Source organism: Amphibalanus amphitrite, unplaced genomic scaffold, assembly GCF_019059575.1.
Source record: "Amphibalanus amphitrite isolate SeventyFive unplaced genomic scaffold, NRLGWU_Aamphi_draft 000440F_arrow, whole genome shotgun sequence".
NCBI lineage: Eukaryota > Metazoa > Arthropoda > Thecostraca > Balanomorpha > Balanidae > Amphibalanus > Amphibalanus amphitrite.
In genome coordinates, this window is record NW_024881934.1 from 379,344 (window position 1) to 395,082 (window position 15,739).

Below are 15,739 nucleotides of genomic sequence, written 5' to 3' on the forward strand. Positions count from 1 at the left end.
AGGTAGTTGGAAGATCGCAGGGACTATTTGTTATTTCCTTTTTTTCTAAATAGGTACGAGACACTTTTTGGATTTTTTGCGTTTTTCTAAAAAAATCAATTTTCTCATTTTTGGGGTTAGAAACCCCCCAAAAAATGAAAATCCGCGATGGCAGTTTTGTAGCGCCGTCTGTTGTCTACATAACCGTATAAAGAAATTTGAAATTGCTTGAAATAACTCTAGCTGTTGTGAACGTTTCAAGATTTCATGTCTTTTGCTCATTTTTGTTCGAACATGACATCAATTTGACCTCTCTCCTGACCTAAGTTGACATAAGACTTGCAATTTTGTGCAAAGGTGTCAATTTGACGCCCGGGAAGGTACTGAAAACTTGGCGGCGCTGCGCGCCGCCGTTTTCTTTCTATTCAGGAAAAACCACAGGGGGGAATTGGCCCCCCAGCGGGGCGAGGGTTGACAAGGCTGCAAACCTGCTATCTCGGATTTTTGCACGTTTTGAATTTAAACCCCCAAGATGAAAAAGTGATTTTCTGGATATTATACCACCAAAATACCTTTGTTCAGAATATATGTTATCCCGCGCGGGGCTGGGGGGGTAAATTTTACCCCCCCTCGCGAATTTTTGCGATATCTCAAAAACGGCGGAGCGCAGCGCCGCCAAACTTTCAGTACCTTTTCTTACATCAATTTGACACGTTCCCTGAAAATTTGAGCGAAATCCGTCGGAAAATTTTTGAGGAATTGACGTTTTAGTGATGTCATGTTCGCCATTTTCGCCTCAAAAACGGCAAAAGTTCAAACGCCGCTAACATCTTCATTTTTAAGGGAATCAAGACGTAACAAAAAAGGTTATACGTAATTTTACTTTGTTTATCAAATGGCTATCTCGGTTTTTTGAAAATTTTGGATTTTGGCCTAAATTTTTTCAAAAAACTGACTTTTTTGGGAAAATCATTATAAAATCCAAAATTTTGAGTCTATCGAAAAAACCGGAATATATGTCAGAAAAGTGGTCTATGTGCACCTACATACCAAGTTTTAGAAGAATCGGTTCAAAAATGTGGGAGTTATTCAACATTTTATGACGTCACGACACACAAATTTTTTTGAAAAATGACTTTTTTGGAAGTTCTAGACCTCGTACGGAAACAAAAATAGCACCATTCGCTTCGCCGTGAAAAACTGCATCAGATAGACACCATTTTAGGCCTTAACAACCAACTTCAAAATTTGACCTCACTTGACCTGACCTTGACCTGACCTCGACCTGAAATTCATCCAGAGGTGGTCCATATCACTTATTGAGTGTGCCCATTGAATTCTATGAGTAAAATGACCCATAAAACATGTGTCGCACATGCCCTTTTCTATATTTTGTTTTTTGGTGACCTGACCTGACCTGACCTGACCTTGAACTTGACCTCTGAATGATATTGTATGCAACGAATATTGTCTTGGTAGCCTAAGAACACGTTTTGGGCGATCAGTCTCAGTCCATGACTCCATTCTTCGGCAACTACGGTGCAAGGCCGATACTGTAGAAACTTGCAATTTGTACCCTTGACCTGACCTTGACCTTGACCTCAAACTTTAAATTAAGTACATGTTTTTAGTAGTTCGTGATGAGAGCTTTCGATTGGCGTTTGAATTTTCCAAATCGGACCATTAGTTTGGGAGATAACAGGGGGGGGGGGGGTAAAATTTACCCCCCCCCCCAGCCCCGCGTGTTCGGCTGGAGACCCCAGCCCCGCGCGGGTTAAAGAACTATTGGTCTGCCATTGATATGCCAACTTTGAGCTCGACAGCTCCATTTTCTCAAAGTTATGGCGATAACACTGCTAAACATTTATGACTTAAACTTACGAGCTCAATCAAACTCATCAATCAAGCTCAATCAAGCTCGTATCAAGCTCAATTTTTAGCCTTTAGGCTAAAATGTATAGACTATAGACCACGCAGAGCCAAAACGAAGACCACTATTGGATTCCACGTGATGATGAGCGGCATCGAATAGACACCCTTTTTATGCAAAAATAGCAACTTTGAAAGTTGACATTTTTTACCTGACCTCCACCAGAACGGAACCTAAGCCGGTCCAAATGGTCGTGTAACCCACATCATTGAATTTGAAATGCAGCACGGCGCATCTGCGACTGAAAGCGACTAATGGAGGCTCGCAGCGTTTGTGGACATTCTCCCTTCTGCGGATGTTCGCCATTGTCTTCCCAAACGCTGGGCTGTCGGATGACATTTATTTGGCGACTGCTCTCAGGGGCAAACACCGTGGGCTGCCGCGATGAGGCTGTCTCTATACCAGTATTTATACCTCTATACTAGTATTTGTGGACCCTGTTCACAGTGAGTTAACATGGCGTGTGTTACACCGCTGTTATCCCGTACCAGACGCGTGTTACCGCCGGCCTAACGCGGCCTAACGCGTCGGCCTGACGTCTTAGCGCCGGCCTAACGCGCTCTGTTCACCGATTGGTGGTCGAGCCGCCCGGCGGCGTCAATGGCCGGCGTCCGAATACGACCGGCCGCACCGTGAGCCGGTGTGACGTCACCGGGCGACCCGCAGCCACCGGTGTGACGTCACCGGGCGACCCGCAGCCACCGGTGTGACGTCACTGGGCGACCCGCAGCCACCGGTGTGACGTCACCGGGCGGCCAGCAGCCACCGGTTCCGGGCCCGGACACACGCTCATACGGTGGCAGGCAACGAGCGACGCAGAGTTTGATTATTGCTGCACTTTAGCCCATTTGCTATACCTAATATACCAATCACACCGCGATTCTATCTACCTTCAGCCCCAAACGGTATCACCGAGCATATATTGACGTAAAAATGGCGCTGATAGATATACACTGTTAGAGGTTTTTCCTATCTGAGTCATAAAACTTACTACACACTACACAGGCATTTCTACATATAAGTGATGGTGGAAGACGGTTTGTCGCCGGCGCTGCATTTGATGTGTGTGTAGGCGGGTGGGGCCCGAGAGGCATGGTGAGGTCGAAAACAGCACGGCTCTGTGGCTGCTCTGCCACGATCTGCCACATGCGGCAGACTGTCCCACAGACAGACTCTTCAGACAGACTGTCCAGAAAGAGAGCTCCGGACAGTGTCCTCCGGACAGCGAGCTCCGGACATAGAGAGTTGTCCGGGCTGCGTCTCCAGTGAGGTGCACGGAAGGAGTCTCCGGACGGAGTCGTACGGGATAAATCTCCGGACAGAGAGTTGCCGTCCGGCTGTGCTGCACACTGAGAGAGCTGCCAGACGAGTGATGCCAGGTGAGGGCTTCCAGACAGGTGATGCCAGACGGGCAGGCCGGCTGTGTTGCCAGGTGTGAACTTCATGTTCCATGTTCTGTCCTAGGCTGCAACACACCAAAAGGAGCGTGTCAAGATGGAGCACATTCCATAAAGCGCATACCTACTGAGAATGGCAGCTGTGCTGCGGGAAGGAAAAAAAATAGTGCAGTGTCTTATCTTCTGTCTTTCTACTGCAGATATAAGAAAGCCATGTCATATTTGGACCTGATAGATATTACGTGAAACAGTAGGCATAGAGAACAGTCTTATTAGTTAACATTTGTTTAGCTGAAACAAACCCTATGAACAAACCAACCTACACACCTTTGAAATTGTGTCAACGCAAGCAAATGACCAGAAGTGCCTAACAAGGAGGTCGTAATCAAGCATCTCGTAAGACAGGGGAATAGCTGAAAGGCTCACCCCTTCCCACGTAGGGATGCAGATATGACTGAAAACATTTCTTTGCGATTATTTTGATCGCTGTGTAAGATGGGAACTATACCACTTACATACCCGACGTTTCATTCAAACCCTCGCAACATGCAGTCAAATACCATACCACGACCGCCCATCATTCAGTCAAAATAACCATTCACCCTTTTCCAGTAGCTGTCAGTCATTCCAAGTCCAGGCGCGACACAGTCAGTCAGTAGACAGTCACAAGTCACAAAGTTCCCGCAGAAAGTCCCCAGTCTGTACGACCCGTCTGAACCAACGGTGACCGTCCAGTGTGCCATTTCTGATGCATGTTGGTCTGTTGTAACGTTCTTGTATAGTGTATATTATATGCAGTTGCAGATGTAAAATACGCCGCGAAGTTCATTGTGCTGCTTCACGAGTTACCAGTGTGCTGTGAAAAGTGTATTTGAAATAGCTGAGCCGCGCAGCCTGGTGAGAGCAGCCTGCTGCACATGCGTCGTTACCTTCTACGCCGCTGGCCGAAAGGCGCGCCTCCGCACGAGTGGTTTTCCGCTACCCACAGATGGCAGGGTCGTCGCTGTCGGCTGCCATTGGCCACTGATCTGTGACGTCTCGCCGACGCGCTGCTCTGCGCTCTCTGATTGGCTGCCACCCTCGGCGGCCACGCCCACTCGGCTGACCTCCGGGCTGAAGGACACCTGTGACCGCTCCGGGCGCCCGACAGCGTCGCTTGGCGGCGGTACCAGCAGCTCCAGAGTCAGCAGCCCGTCCGGCCTCACCACCACGCCGTCCACGAGGAAGGCGCCGGCGCGATGGGCGTCCCGCCGCCGCCGGAAGTCGGCCAGTTCCGGCGGCGGCCGCAGCGCCGCCCCCGCACCTGTCACACGCGCGATACTGGTCTCGATGGAAGAGCGGATGGAGTCGACGTCGAAGCCGGATCCCAGCTGCCGCGCTAGCGACGGCCCTGTGCCAGAGTCGGCGGAGTCGGGGTCGGAGTCACCGGATCCCAGCTGCTGCGCTAGCGACGGCCCTGTGCCAGAGTCCGCGGAGTCGGGGTCGGAGGTACCGGATGGGTAGAGGCCAGGCGAGAGCAGCTGGATGGAGGGACCGCGGGGACGGCCCGGCTGGGCGGACTGGGGGCTAGAGGTCTGCACCGGCCGGCTGCAGCCGCGGCTGGCTGCAGCCCCACGGCTGTGGGCCGGGGCGGCTGCAAATATCTCCAAGAACACGGCTACGGCTGTGGCCACGGCTGTGAGATTTGAAGCTCAATCTCAAGTACTCAAAAATAAAATTTTAAATCCTTAATCTTACATTCTGATAAGCAGTCTAGCCTGTAAAAATCATGCAAAGGATGCCCACCAACATTGAAAGTGGTGAAGCCTTTGAAAACCTGTAATGGTTTTACCATTTGCTGTAGGGGAGCTTGCACTCTGGTACAGAATACTAATTATAGATACCAATTGTTCCTTCATCATCAAGAGCTTGACAGTTTCAGAAAATGCAACATGTTGCATTGTCACATTCCTCTCAAATCAATCTCACCTGGTCATTAGGAGAGCACCTTACAGCTATTGAAGACGAGCATTCAATAATTATTTCAGGTAATCTAAAAAGAAATCACGGCTAGGTAAAGGCCGGTAACGGCTTCATAAAATATTATCTAAAATAACTCTTAGATGTATTTCTGGATTTTCGGCAAGTCCAATTACATAATATAAAACTGGCGCTTTATGTTCTAACTGGTGTGTGAGTGACCGCTAACAGAAAATGCTGATCAACGAAGCCAATGGAATTAGATTATAAGTGAGCATGAACCTTACTTACGGTTAATTCACATGATGGAGAATACCCTGAACACGTAATTCACATGACGGTGGAAACCCTGAACACAATATTTCTTACGCGAGCTGTTGACTTTACTAACAAAATGACGTCTTTTTCTGAAAATGTAAAAATTTGATACGTAATCTTTGTTTAAGAGCAAGTTTTTAACTATATAGAATTAAAATTTATTAGTTATTATTTTTATGGCTGTTTATAGTGACACAAAACAATTTTTTGCCACTTCTTTGCTATTGACGTCATTAAAACTCAAGTAAAAGTTTTGATTGATAGAGGCAATTGTGGCTCGCACGTCCTTGTGGATTTGAGCGAAGATCATTATTTGGAAAAATCAAAATAGATGAATGCTTTTCTTTCTTGGATGCTGACTAGTGTTTTGATGCCTTGCATATCAAATTAGTTTTAGACTTGCTCAGAAGGCTGCTTCAAGCCTGGCATATCACACCCCAGAAAATATGCAAGGTAAGAAAGAAGCAAGTGTTTTGACTAGACAATCACTGTTTGACTGTCTATCAACTTCAGTTTCATTTTCCATGCCTAACATTGATAATGAAAAGCATCAGGGTCTGTTGTTCTGTCCCACAACCATACTTCAGGATTTGGCATTAGATGTCTACACTGCTAGTGCTTCTATTCTGGTTCGTTGTTTATGTTTTCTGTTGATGTAGGTACCTACCTACCCATCTTTCTTAACCCCTTGCAAGGGCTTGTGTAGGCATGCGTTGCGCATCAGGCTTCAGGCCTTTGGCCTAAAGCCAGATACACAACCACTTAACCTATGATGCTTTATGAGCTTGAGAATCTATAGCCCATTGCAATGTGGTTTTGGCTATATGTTTCAACTAAAAGCAACTTATTATATACTATTTGGTTGCATTTCATTGAAAGTATCCACGGCCGGCTGACGGCTGGCTGCCCACAGTTTGCCACGGCTGTGGGCGGCTGTGGCTGTGGAGCCACGGCTGCGGGGTGGCTAGGCTGTGGATAATTGCAGCCGTGCAGAACTCTACTGGGGGCCCGTCCCTGCTGCGGAATAGGGGCCGCTCCCCGTCGCTGTGCTGCTGCCATCCGGGCCAACTATAACGGAAGGGAGCCCAGCGGCCCCGCTAAGGCCAGTGCCGTAGTGTGTGTGACGCTGACGCTGAGGCCCGGAGCCACTGTAGGAGACTGTGGTTCGCAGTTCTGGCGGTTGCGTCTGTGGCGCACCGCCGGCAGTCTCCACTGTTGAGTCTGCGTATCCAGAGGCCGAGATCTTGTCCGCGGTAGCACTGTCCCCTGCTGAATAGACCCTGGACCCGCCCCCGACTTCCGGTCCTTGGAGAGAGACGTACGCGCCGCCGGTCAGCGCTCCCACCGCGCCGCCAGCCTGTCCACCTTGGTGCCGAGACCCGGATGTTTGCGTGAAGCTGGAGGTGGATGCGGGGTAAGTGACATATGTTTGCGCCTGCGGTTTTGCTGTGTCATCACCGGAGTCGCTACTGATTGGCCCAGTGCCGGTGCGAACTGATGACGTAACACTGTACCTGTGGGGAGGTTCCGGAGAGGTTTGTCTCTGGGAGTTAGTGCCGGGGGTCAAGTGCGAAAAGCTGGGGGATGCGTGAGTGTTTCCCTGCAGCTTGTGAAGCTGTCCGCCGATTTTTGGAGTCCAGTAGGTCTGGGTGCTGGTGTGTGGAGCTGGAAAGGTCTGGCTGCTGGTATGTGAAGTAGGGTAAGTCTGGCTGCTGGTATGCGGAGCTGGGAAGGCCTGGGGCTGTACTTGGCTGATCCCACTGGGACCTAAGTTAGTACTGCCGCCACTGTGTGATGTTGCGGAGCTCTGATTGTGGCCCTGCGGCGGGGGGTGTTTCTGACTGTCGGGTTGCGATTCCGTGTGGGTGCGAAGGTTTGTGCGTTTTCCTGAGTAGTTGTTGGTGTCGGTGAGGCCCCGGAGGGCAGTCCGCTGTGCTGAGTAGTTGTTGCTGTCGGTGAGGCCCCGGAGGGCAGTCCGCTGTGCTGAGTAGTTGTTGGTGTCGGTGGGGCCCCGGAGGGCAGTCCGCTGTGCTGAGTAGTTGTTGCTGTCGGTGGGGCCCCGGAGGGCAGTCCGTTGTGCTGAGTAGTTGTTGGTGTCGGTGAGGCCCCGGAGGGCAGTCCGCTGTGCTGAGTAGTTGTTGGTGTCGGTGGGGCCCCGGAGGGCGGTCCGCTGTGCTGAGTAGTTGTTGGTGTCGGTGAGGCCCCGGAGGGCGGTCCGCTGTGCTGAGTAGTTGTTGGTGTCGGTGAGGCCCCGGAGGGCGGTCCGCTGTGCTGAGTAGTTGTTGGTGTCGGTGAGGCCCGGGAGGGCGGTCCGCTGTGCTGAGTAGTTGTTGGTGTCGGTGAGGCCCCGGAGGGCGGTCCGCTGTGCTGAGTAGTTGTTGGTGTCGGTGAGGCCCCGGAGGGCGGTCCGCTGTGCTGAGTAGTTGTTGGTGTCGGTGAGGCCCCGGAGGGCGGTCCGCTGTGCTGAGTGTGTCTCCCCGTCCGTCTGTCGGAGCCGGTCCCCGCCCGCCGACTGGCTCTGGGCCGGGCCGGCGCGGAGCGCGTGGCGCGGTCCGCTGGAGGTCGAGGTCGAGGTCAGTGGGTGGCGGTGACGTCCGAACTGTCCACTCTGCTCCGTACCGTACGACGAGTAGCTGGAGACCGAGCCGCCCGAGAGCGAGCGGCCGTCGTGACCGGACGACCCGCCGCCGTGACCTCCAGACGAGTGTCCGGACCCGCCGCCGTGACCTCCAGACGAGTGTCCGGACCCGCCGCCGTGACCTCCGGAGGAGTGTCCGGACCCGCCGCCGTGACCTCCGGACGAGTGTCCGGATCCGCCGCCGTGACCTCCGGACGAGTGTCCGGATCCGCCGCCGTGACCTGAAACAGAGGTCAAGAGCACAGCTGATGATGTCCAAGATGTGCCTTTTATGTCCGCGAGTCATTTCATTTTAGCTGTCAGCTTTTACAGGGTGCTGCTTACCCAACACCAAGGTAAATGGCGAGAATGTACAACGCAAGCCTTACATTTTACGATACCTTGCCAAATATTTCCCAAATCACCGCTAGCCCGCCTGACTAGCCCCGGTATTCGTCAATTTGAAGCCGATAAGGCATATTGGAGTTGGCACTAAGTTTGGTTGAACTGGTTACACTGGTTTTAAGCTTTCTCACTACCGTACCCACTGTTTGCGCGTTCACCGTCGCCACTGAAAAAGAAATCTCACCTCCACTAGAGGGCGCCCCGTAGTCGTTGCTGGGCTTAGAGGGCGCCCCGTACCCGCTGCTAGGCCTAGAGGGCGCCCCGTACCCGCTGCTGGGCCTAGAGGGCGCCCCGTAGGTGGTCGAAGGCTGGACGGAGATGTGCCCGCCACCTGTGGAGAGCGGCGGTAACCCTGGTTTCAGTGTTTGCCGATAGATGGCGGACCAGGCGCGGACCAAGTCACCGAGGGTAAACGGCATGGAGCAGGTGAACACTCGTCACACAAGGAATAGCAGACGAGGCAGCGTCTCATATGGTTTCGATTAATCGATCGATACCATATGTAATGACGGCATAGTGTACATTACAACCAGAGATGAGGCTTACCCGCGCCCTGATGGGGTCTGCCTACCAACGCGGTCTGATGGGGGGGGGGGGCATTTTGGTCCCCCCTAAGATATCGAGAAGCACACAACATAGCGACAAGCGGCAAATGGCGTTGGATGGCCCCAACGGGGAACTACCTTGTGACCAAATTTCATTGAGCTCGGTCTAACCGATGACGTCACAGGTCAGGGCAAAGGTCGAATTTCCACCGTTTACAGGCATTTCAAGAAATGCGTTGTAAAATCGAGTAAAATGCATTTCATTGAAAATCATCGATGGGGAAATGTTCGTCAAACACATATTTTGCTATTTGAGGTCACTGATACCAGGTCAGGTCACTGAGGGTCACAAATTAAAAATATCATGTGATCATGATGCATGTTTTATGGTCCATTTTATATGCCAAATGCGATTATGTGGGACATGCAGCCCTTGGGGTCAGTTGAGATTATGTTTTGGTGAAGGTCGGGTCAAGGTCAGGTCAAGGTCAGGTCAAATTAGGTCAAATTTCAAAGCTGATATTTTTGCATTAAATGGGTATTGATTCGATGCAGCTTGTCACGGGAAGTTAAATGGTGGTCCTTGTTTTGCGCTACGTGGTCTAGAATTGCTAAAAATTGAGTTAAAAAATTTGACGTCATCAATTTGAAACCGTTTTTTTCGCTATAGCTTGGCCAAAAAAGAAGTTATCGATCTAAAATTTCGTATATATATATCGAGGAGCGCAGGGACTATTATATATATTCTGGTTTTTTTTTCGAAATTCGGATTTTTTTGGAATGTTCCGCGTTTTTCTAAACAAAGTCAATTTTCTATTTTTGGGGGTAAAAATCCCAACATTTTTGAAAATCCGAGATAGTAGTGTTGTAGCGCCGTCTTTTCTCTACACAACCACATTAATGACTTTAAAATTGCTTGTTAACTGTAGATTTGGTGAGCGCTTCAAGATGTCATGTTTTTTGCCCATTTTTACTCGAACGTTACCTCAGTTTGACCTCAATAACTCCTGACCGTAGGTGACCTGTTATTTGAAATTGTGTGTGAAGGTGTCAAATTGATGCCCGGGAAGGCACCCAAAATTTGGCGGCGCTGTGCGCCGCCGTTTTTTCGCTATATAAGAAAAACCACAGGGGGGGGGGCAAAATGCCACCCCCCCCCCATCAGGGCCCGATTTCACCAAGTGAATATATTCTTATTTCTTGGTGTACTTTGGAAAAGTACACCGACAAAGTACGACGATAATACTATTCGGTTTCGCCACAGGAATATATTCAATACGCCCGGCTTTACGTACTTTGAGAGCCACCGGCGCGCATGCATATATCTTTTTTTGTCGGGGACATGCAGTCACTATATTTTTCCGTATTTAAAGTCGACGAGCTTAAATGCTCAGATATACAATATTATGGAAAAAAATTCTAGCTACGCTAATAAGAATTAAATTTGCTGATCATACAAGAGGAAGTACCTAAACAAATATTGCTAATAATGCTCTTGTTTTTTGCTGGGAGCATGACATTCCAAAGCCAAAAATGTAAACAATCGGCAGCAAGCCGCGCAGCACAGTTGACGTTACTGGCGTGTGTGGGTTTTATTGGATTTTGAATTGATATTAATTTTTCTTCCAAGTTACTTCTCATTAGATATTGCTTCAATATTTGTTCACATCTTCTACGCAATTCTGGAGTGGTTCAAAGCAAATATAAATAAAGTCGAACAAGAAATGGCATTACTTGAGGCACCTATCTTATACGTCCTATCTAACTACCGATCACTGACGATAGCAAGAAGCACGGCCGACTAGCCGACAAGTTATCTGAAATATTACTTGAATCAAGTTTTTAAATAATCGAAGGGTCTACCGACGACTTCAAATATGGAGAATATTTCGGAATCATTCGGCAGACTGAACCTGAACGGAAGCGGAAAGCCGGTGATAAATTAAGGTTAAGGTTAAGGTTAACCCATTTATGCCCAGGAATATTGACCATCATGAAAATCGACGAAATCAAAATATGTTATGCTCCTACCAGGGCCTTGTATGGAATCGAAAATAATTTTTGCCTGCAGCAAAAGTTTCTCGAGAAAAACGTAAAAAACATGCGTTGCGAAATCGCAACGAAGGGCACACCGGGCGCCATCAGCGTTGCGAAAACGCAACGACGGGCACATCAGACGGACATAAAGTACACTGAACTGCCGTATATGCTAATATATTTTGACAAAACATCAATCAACTGTTGACAACTATTGCTTGAAAATGCGGAACCCACATCCGTCATGCTCTATAACCCGCCTAAGAGCCTCAGTGAGGAAGCATAACTTCATGATTCGCGAACGGGGAGATGGCAACACGGTCATTATCAACCATTTACGTTGTCCATTGCTGTTCATTTAAAGTTGTGGTCGACACGTATCCAGGGTGATGCTTTCTTTTTGGAAGCTAGACAGATCCATTACCTCCACTTATCAGACCCTGCACAGTGCACAGTGCACACTGAATACAATTAAACGGAGGATTGGGAGTAAACCAGTGCCTCTCGTATGCGCGTATATCCGCAATCATTTTTAACCACCCTCCTAGGAGTAAAGTTAAATTCCATTGCAAGTTAGTCGTACCCACTCTCAGCAAAAAGAAAAAGGACCGATCCGGCTCTGACAAATTACCCGCGTAAGGCGTAGCGCATCACAACAAATCGACTCCCAGTTTATCATGTTTACACCTAATCCAAAATTTTCATGGCCCCACTCTCAGCGACCTTCACGTGTAACCTCTTTCTCGAGACAATGCCAGGACAGAATGGTGATTCGACGTCAATCCGTCCTTTCCATCTTCAGGATAGTTGAATCCTCCTCCACGCCTCATCCCCCTGTTCCGGGCTGGACCGGCAACGTATATCGCAATCGGGCAGCTCACATAGGAGCGCGCCTGCAGCCGGGTGCAGTGAGTGCTTGGGAGGGGGGAAGGGGGTGGGTCATGGGTGGCGGCTGCCCACTGGCTGGGCTCAGTCTCCAGTCTACGATTGACCGTGTCCGGTCAGACAAATGTCTCCCCTAATTCCAATAATCCTGCTAGCTCTAAAAATGGTCTGATTAGATAAAAAGCCTATCGGAGTAAGAAAACAGGCGTATACTCCACATCAAGCAGCTTATGAATCTATGCGAGTTATGAATCCTAAAAATTATTATTTTCCCATGGGTCCGCCCTCATTACCCCTGCCGAAGGGCTCAGCTACCCTCAGAGGGGGCCTATCCCACTATTTGCCGACCCTCAGTTATCTTTTCTAACGTAATTCGTAAATGCTGGTAGTCAGCAGATTCTATCCAGAGAATGGCGATGCCTATCTGTCGCCTGATACCAGAATACATCCCCGTTATTCATTATTTATGCACAATGTACATAGTAGATCCAATTTCCAAAGGACCTAATTATCTCTCAGCTCCGTTAGCATCGCCGACCGTTTGATGCATGGGTCCTTTTCCTACCATGCGATTTTCAGATGCATGGGAACACATTGCTTAGTGAACGAACAGCCCGAGGCCGAAAATCTGCGAGAGAAAAAGAAAGGAGTGTTTGTGGCTGTTTGAGCCAGCAAATATGAAATGTGTCGCAACATTTTACGTGCGAACGCACCTTGCACTAAACATACCTATATACGTCCCTCATGGCATAGGCGGCGGAGCGGGGGGAGGGGGCACCGGGGCACCGTGCCCCCCTTGATTTTGCCATTTTAACATTATCCTGATAGGCGTTGCATGGAAATGGAAATGGAAAGGATGAGACCAAAAGTCAGTAGTGCTCCCCCCCCTTAATTGAAGATGTTCCGCCGCTACAGCCTCATGGCTACAAAATGAGAGAGAGAGAAAGAAAGAGAGAGAGAAAGAGAGAGAGAGAGAGAGAGAGAGAGAGGGGGGAGAGAGTTAGAGAACGAGGAGGAGAGGGAGGAAGATGGGGGAGAGAAAGAGAGAACCCACAGCGTATCACGAGTGAAGTCTACTGTTGATATTCATACTTCCGCTACCCTGCCAATGTGCCCATCGTTGCGTTTTCGCAACACCGCTGTCTTTCCGATGTGCCCTTCGTTGCGTTCCCGCAACGCGACCGTAGTCATATTTGAAAATAGTCACAAACCCTTTTTGTAGCATTATTTCTTAACAAAATGCATATCTACGCTATTGTAGGGACTCTGCAGAATATGTTTACACAATTTTCATTACGATATTATTAAGCACTTAGCCTACTTATCTTGGTTTTCGTGACGTCATCACTCACAAAACCTTCGACTTCCCTCTGGGAGCTCTAGGCAGTAACTTACCGGCCGCACAGACTTGTAACTGCGTAGTATCATGCGCACAACCATGCTACACACGCTGAAATTTGTCTCATCGGTTAGTCTCTTTTACACACTTCTCAAGCTTCGATCACGTCGACGCTTGCTTGCGTTGCGAAAACGCAACGAAGGGCGTAAATGGGTTAAGGTTGATGAGCTAGGTTAGACTTGGTCTATTTGGTGCTCATGTCCGGTAGGATGTTACATAGAAGGATCAACAGTAGACATATGTAGGATTGATGACTAGGAATGGCAGGTGGTAGCCCAGTGTCGGTCGAGTCTGTTCTTGAAGGCATTTGTAGAAGGCGCAGAAACAACATGATCAGGGAGCTCATTCCAGGGCGTAACGACTCTATTCGAGAAAAACTTGGCTCTGAAGTGATGGGCTGCTCTCTTTTTCTCCAGCTTCAAGTGGTGTCCCCTGGTCCTTGTGTTATCTTGTAGTTTGAACAGCTTCGTGGGGTCAATATCTAACTTGTTGGTAAGAATCTTGTAGGTTTCAATCAGGTCACCACGAGCAGCCCTGTCCTTCATGCTCATCAGGTCCAGCTTCCTTAGCCTGTCCTCATAAGAAAGATTTCTGATTTCTCGAACGAGTTTGGTTGCTCTCCTCTGAATCTTCTCCAACTTCAGTATATCCTGGGCCATATGGGGTCCCACTGTTGGCAAACAGTAGTCCATGTGTGGTCGAACGTAAGTAGTGTAGAGAGCCTTGAAGTTTTCAGTGGTGAGACGACTGAAAGTCATCTTGAGTAGTCTCAGCGCTACCATGGCTTTCTTAGCTGCTGCGTCACAGTGAGCAGTGGCCTTCAGGTCCTTTGAAATGATGATACCAAGATCACGTTCAAGATCAGTCTTCTTTAGTATCATGCTAGTCCCCTTATCATCAGTCATTTCATATTCAAAAGTGGCATCAGCATGACCACAGTGCATGATTTTGCATTTGTCGGTATTGAATTTAAGTAACCATTTTGAAGACCAGTCCATAAGCTTTTCTAGGTCTGATTGCAGAACCTCACAGTCATTGACAGATGAAATCCCACGAAATAACTTGGTGTCGTCAGCAAACAGTTTACATTCGCTTTGGATGAGTTCAGGTAGGTCATTGACGTATAGAATGAATAACAACGGTCCCAAGACCGACCCCTGTGGTACTCCGCTTGTAACATTGATGATACTGGATGTACTCTGACCGACTGTCACCTGTTGGGATCTGTCCGTTAGAAAGCTCTGGATCCATTTAAGTATATTGCCTTTTATGCCGTAAGCCTCCAGTTTCTTGATGAGTCGCTTGTGGGGAACTTTGTCGAATGCCTTTTGGTAGTCGAGATAGATGATGTCAACATTTTGGCCTTCATCAAGCCACCTTGTCCAATCCTCAAGTGACTCTAATAGGTTCGTTTGACATGATCTACCTTTTGTGAAGCCGTGTTGATGTGTACTCAACAGATTGTTTCTTTTCAAGTGTGAGCATACTTCTTTCAGGATCAGTCTTTCAAGAACTTTACATAGTTGACAGGTCAGGCTTACTGGCCGATAGTTCTGCGGCTTCTTCTTGCTACCCTTTTTGAATATGGCAGTGATCCTTGCTCGTTTCCACATTAATGGGAGTATACCAAACTGTAGGGATCTGTTAACCCGGCAGTTGCTGGGGTATTTCGCCACCCACCGTTTGCTGGGGGGGGGGCGTTAAACGCCCCCAGCCGATAACTCGAGAACCAATAGGCGCAGCGAAACGCACGAGGCGGCAAACGAAAGGGCGCGACGAGACGCTTCAGATGAGTACTTTAAAGTTGAATTTTGAGGTCACAGGTCGGGTCAAGGTCAGGTCAAACACCTGAAATCGGGCTTTCAGTAGCATGGACTTCAGGACTTCGCAATGGGCGCCTCTCGCCATAACCTCTGTCAAAACGGTGCACAATCCATCTTATAAGGCCTACAAGAGTGTCAGCTCCATGTAGGGGTCAGTCGAGCATAGGTCAGGGTCAAGGTCAGGTCAACCGGGTAGGCACATATCCCCGAAAATCAAAACTGATATTCGCAGCCTGTGACACATGTTTTATAGGTAATTTGGGGCGTAGAACACGATGGTGACATTCATTTTATCATATGTGTACGTGTTTGGCTCAAAAAGTTAAATTTAAGAACTTCATGTATCATGGTCGTGAGGTAGTCACGAAAAATTGCCAAGATTCAGTTCAAGATTATGGAAAATGCGGAACGACAATCAATAATCGAAGATAGCCATTTGATTGAC

At 48.7% G+C, this 15,739-nt stretch overlaps 1 protein-coding gene across 3 annotated transcripts in view; it reads right to left on the reverse strand.

Moving 5' to 3' along the window:
- Positions 1 to 2,235: 2,235 nt before the first annotated feature.
- Positions 2,236 to 15,739, reverse strand: part of LOC122391494 (keratin, type I cytoskeletal 9-like) — a 78,447-nt gene continuing 64,943 nt past the window's right edge. For 2 of the 3 annotated variants that reach the window (XR_006258357.1, XM_043385501.1), the window contains 3 exons: positions 8,790 to 8,936; positions 8,203 to 8,442; positions 2,236 to 3,374 (listed from right to left, as the gene is read on the reverse strand). Coding sequence is in view for 2 of the 3 variants with exons in the window: in XM_043385501.1 (XP_043241436.1) it covers positions 3,370 to 3,374; positions 8,203 to 8,442; positions 8,790 to 8,936 (392 nt within the window). In the remaining variant the exon portion in view is untranslated. The remainder of the gene's footprint in view (positions 3,375 to 8,202; positions 8,443 to 8,789; positions 8,937 to 15,739) is intronic. The other variant, XM_043385502.1, reaches the window with a different exon arrangement.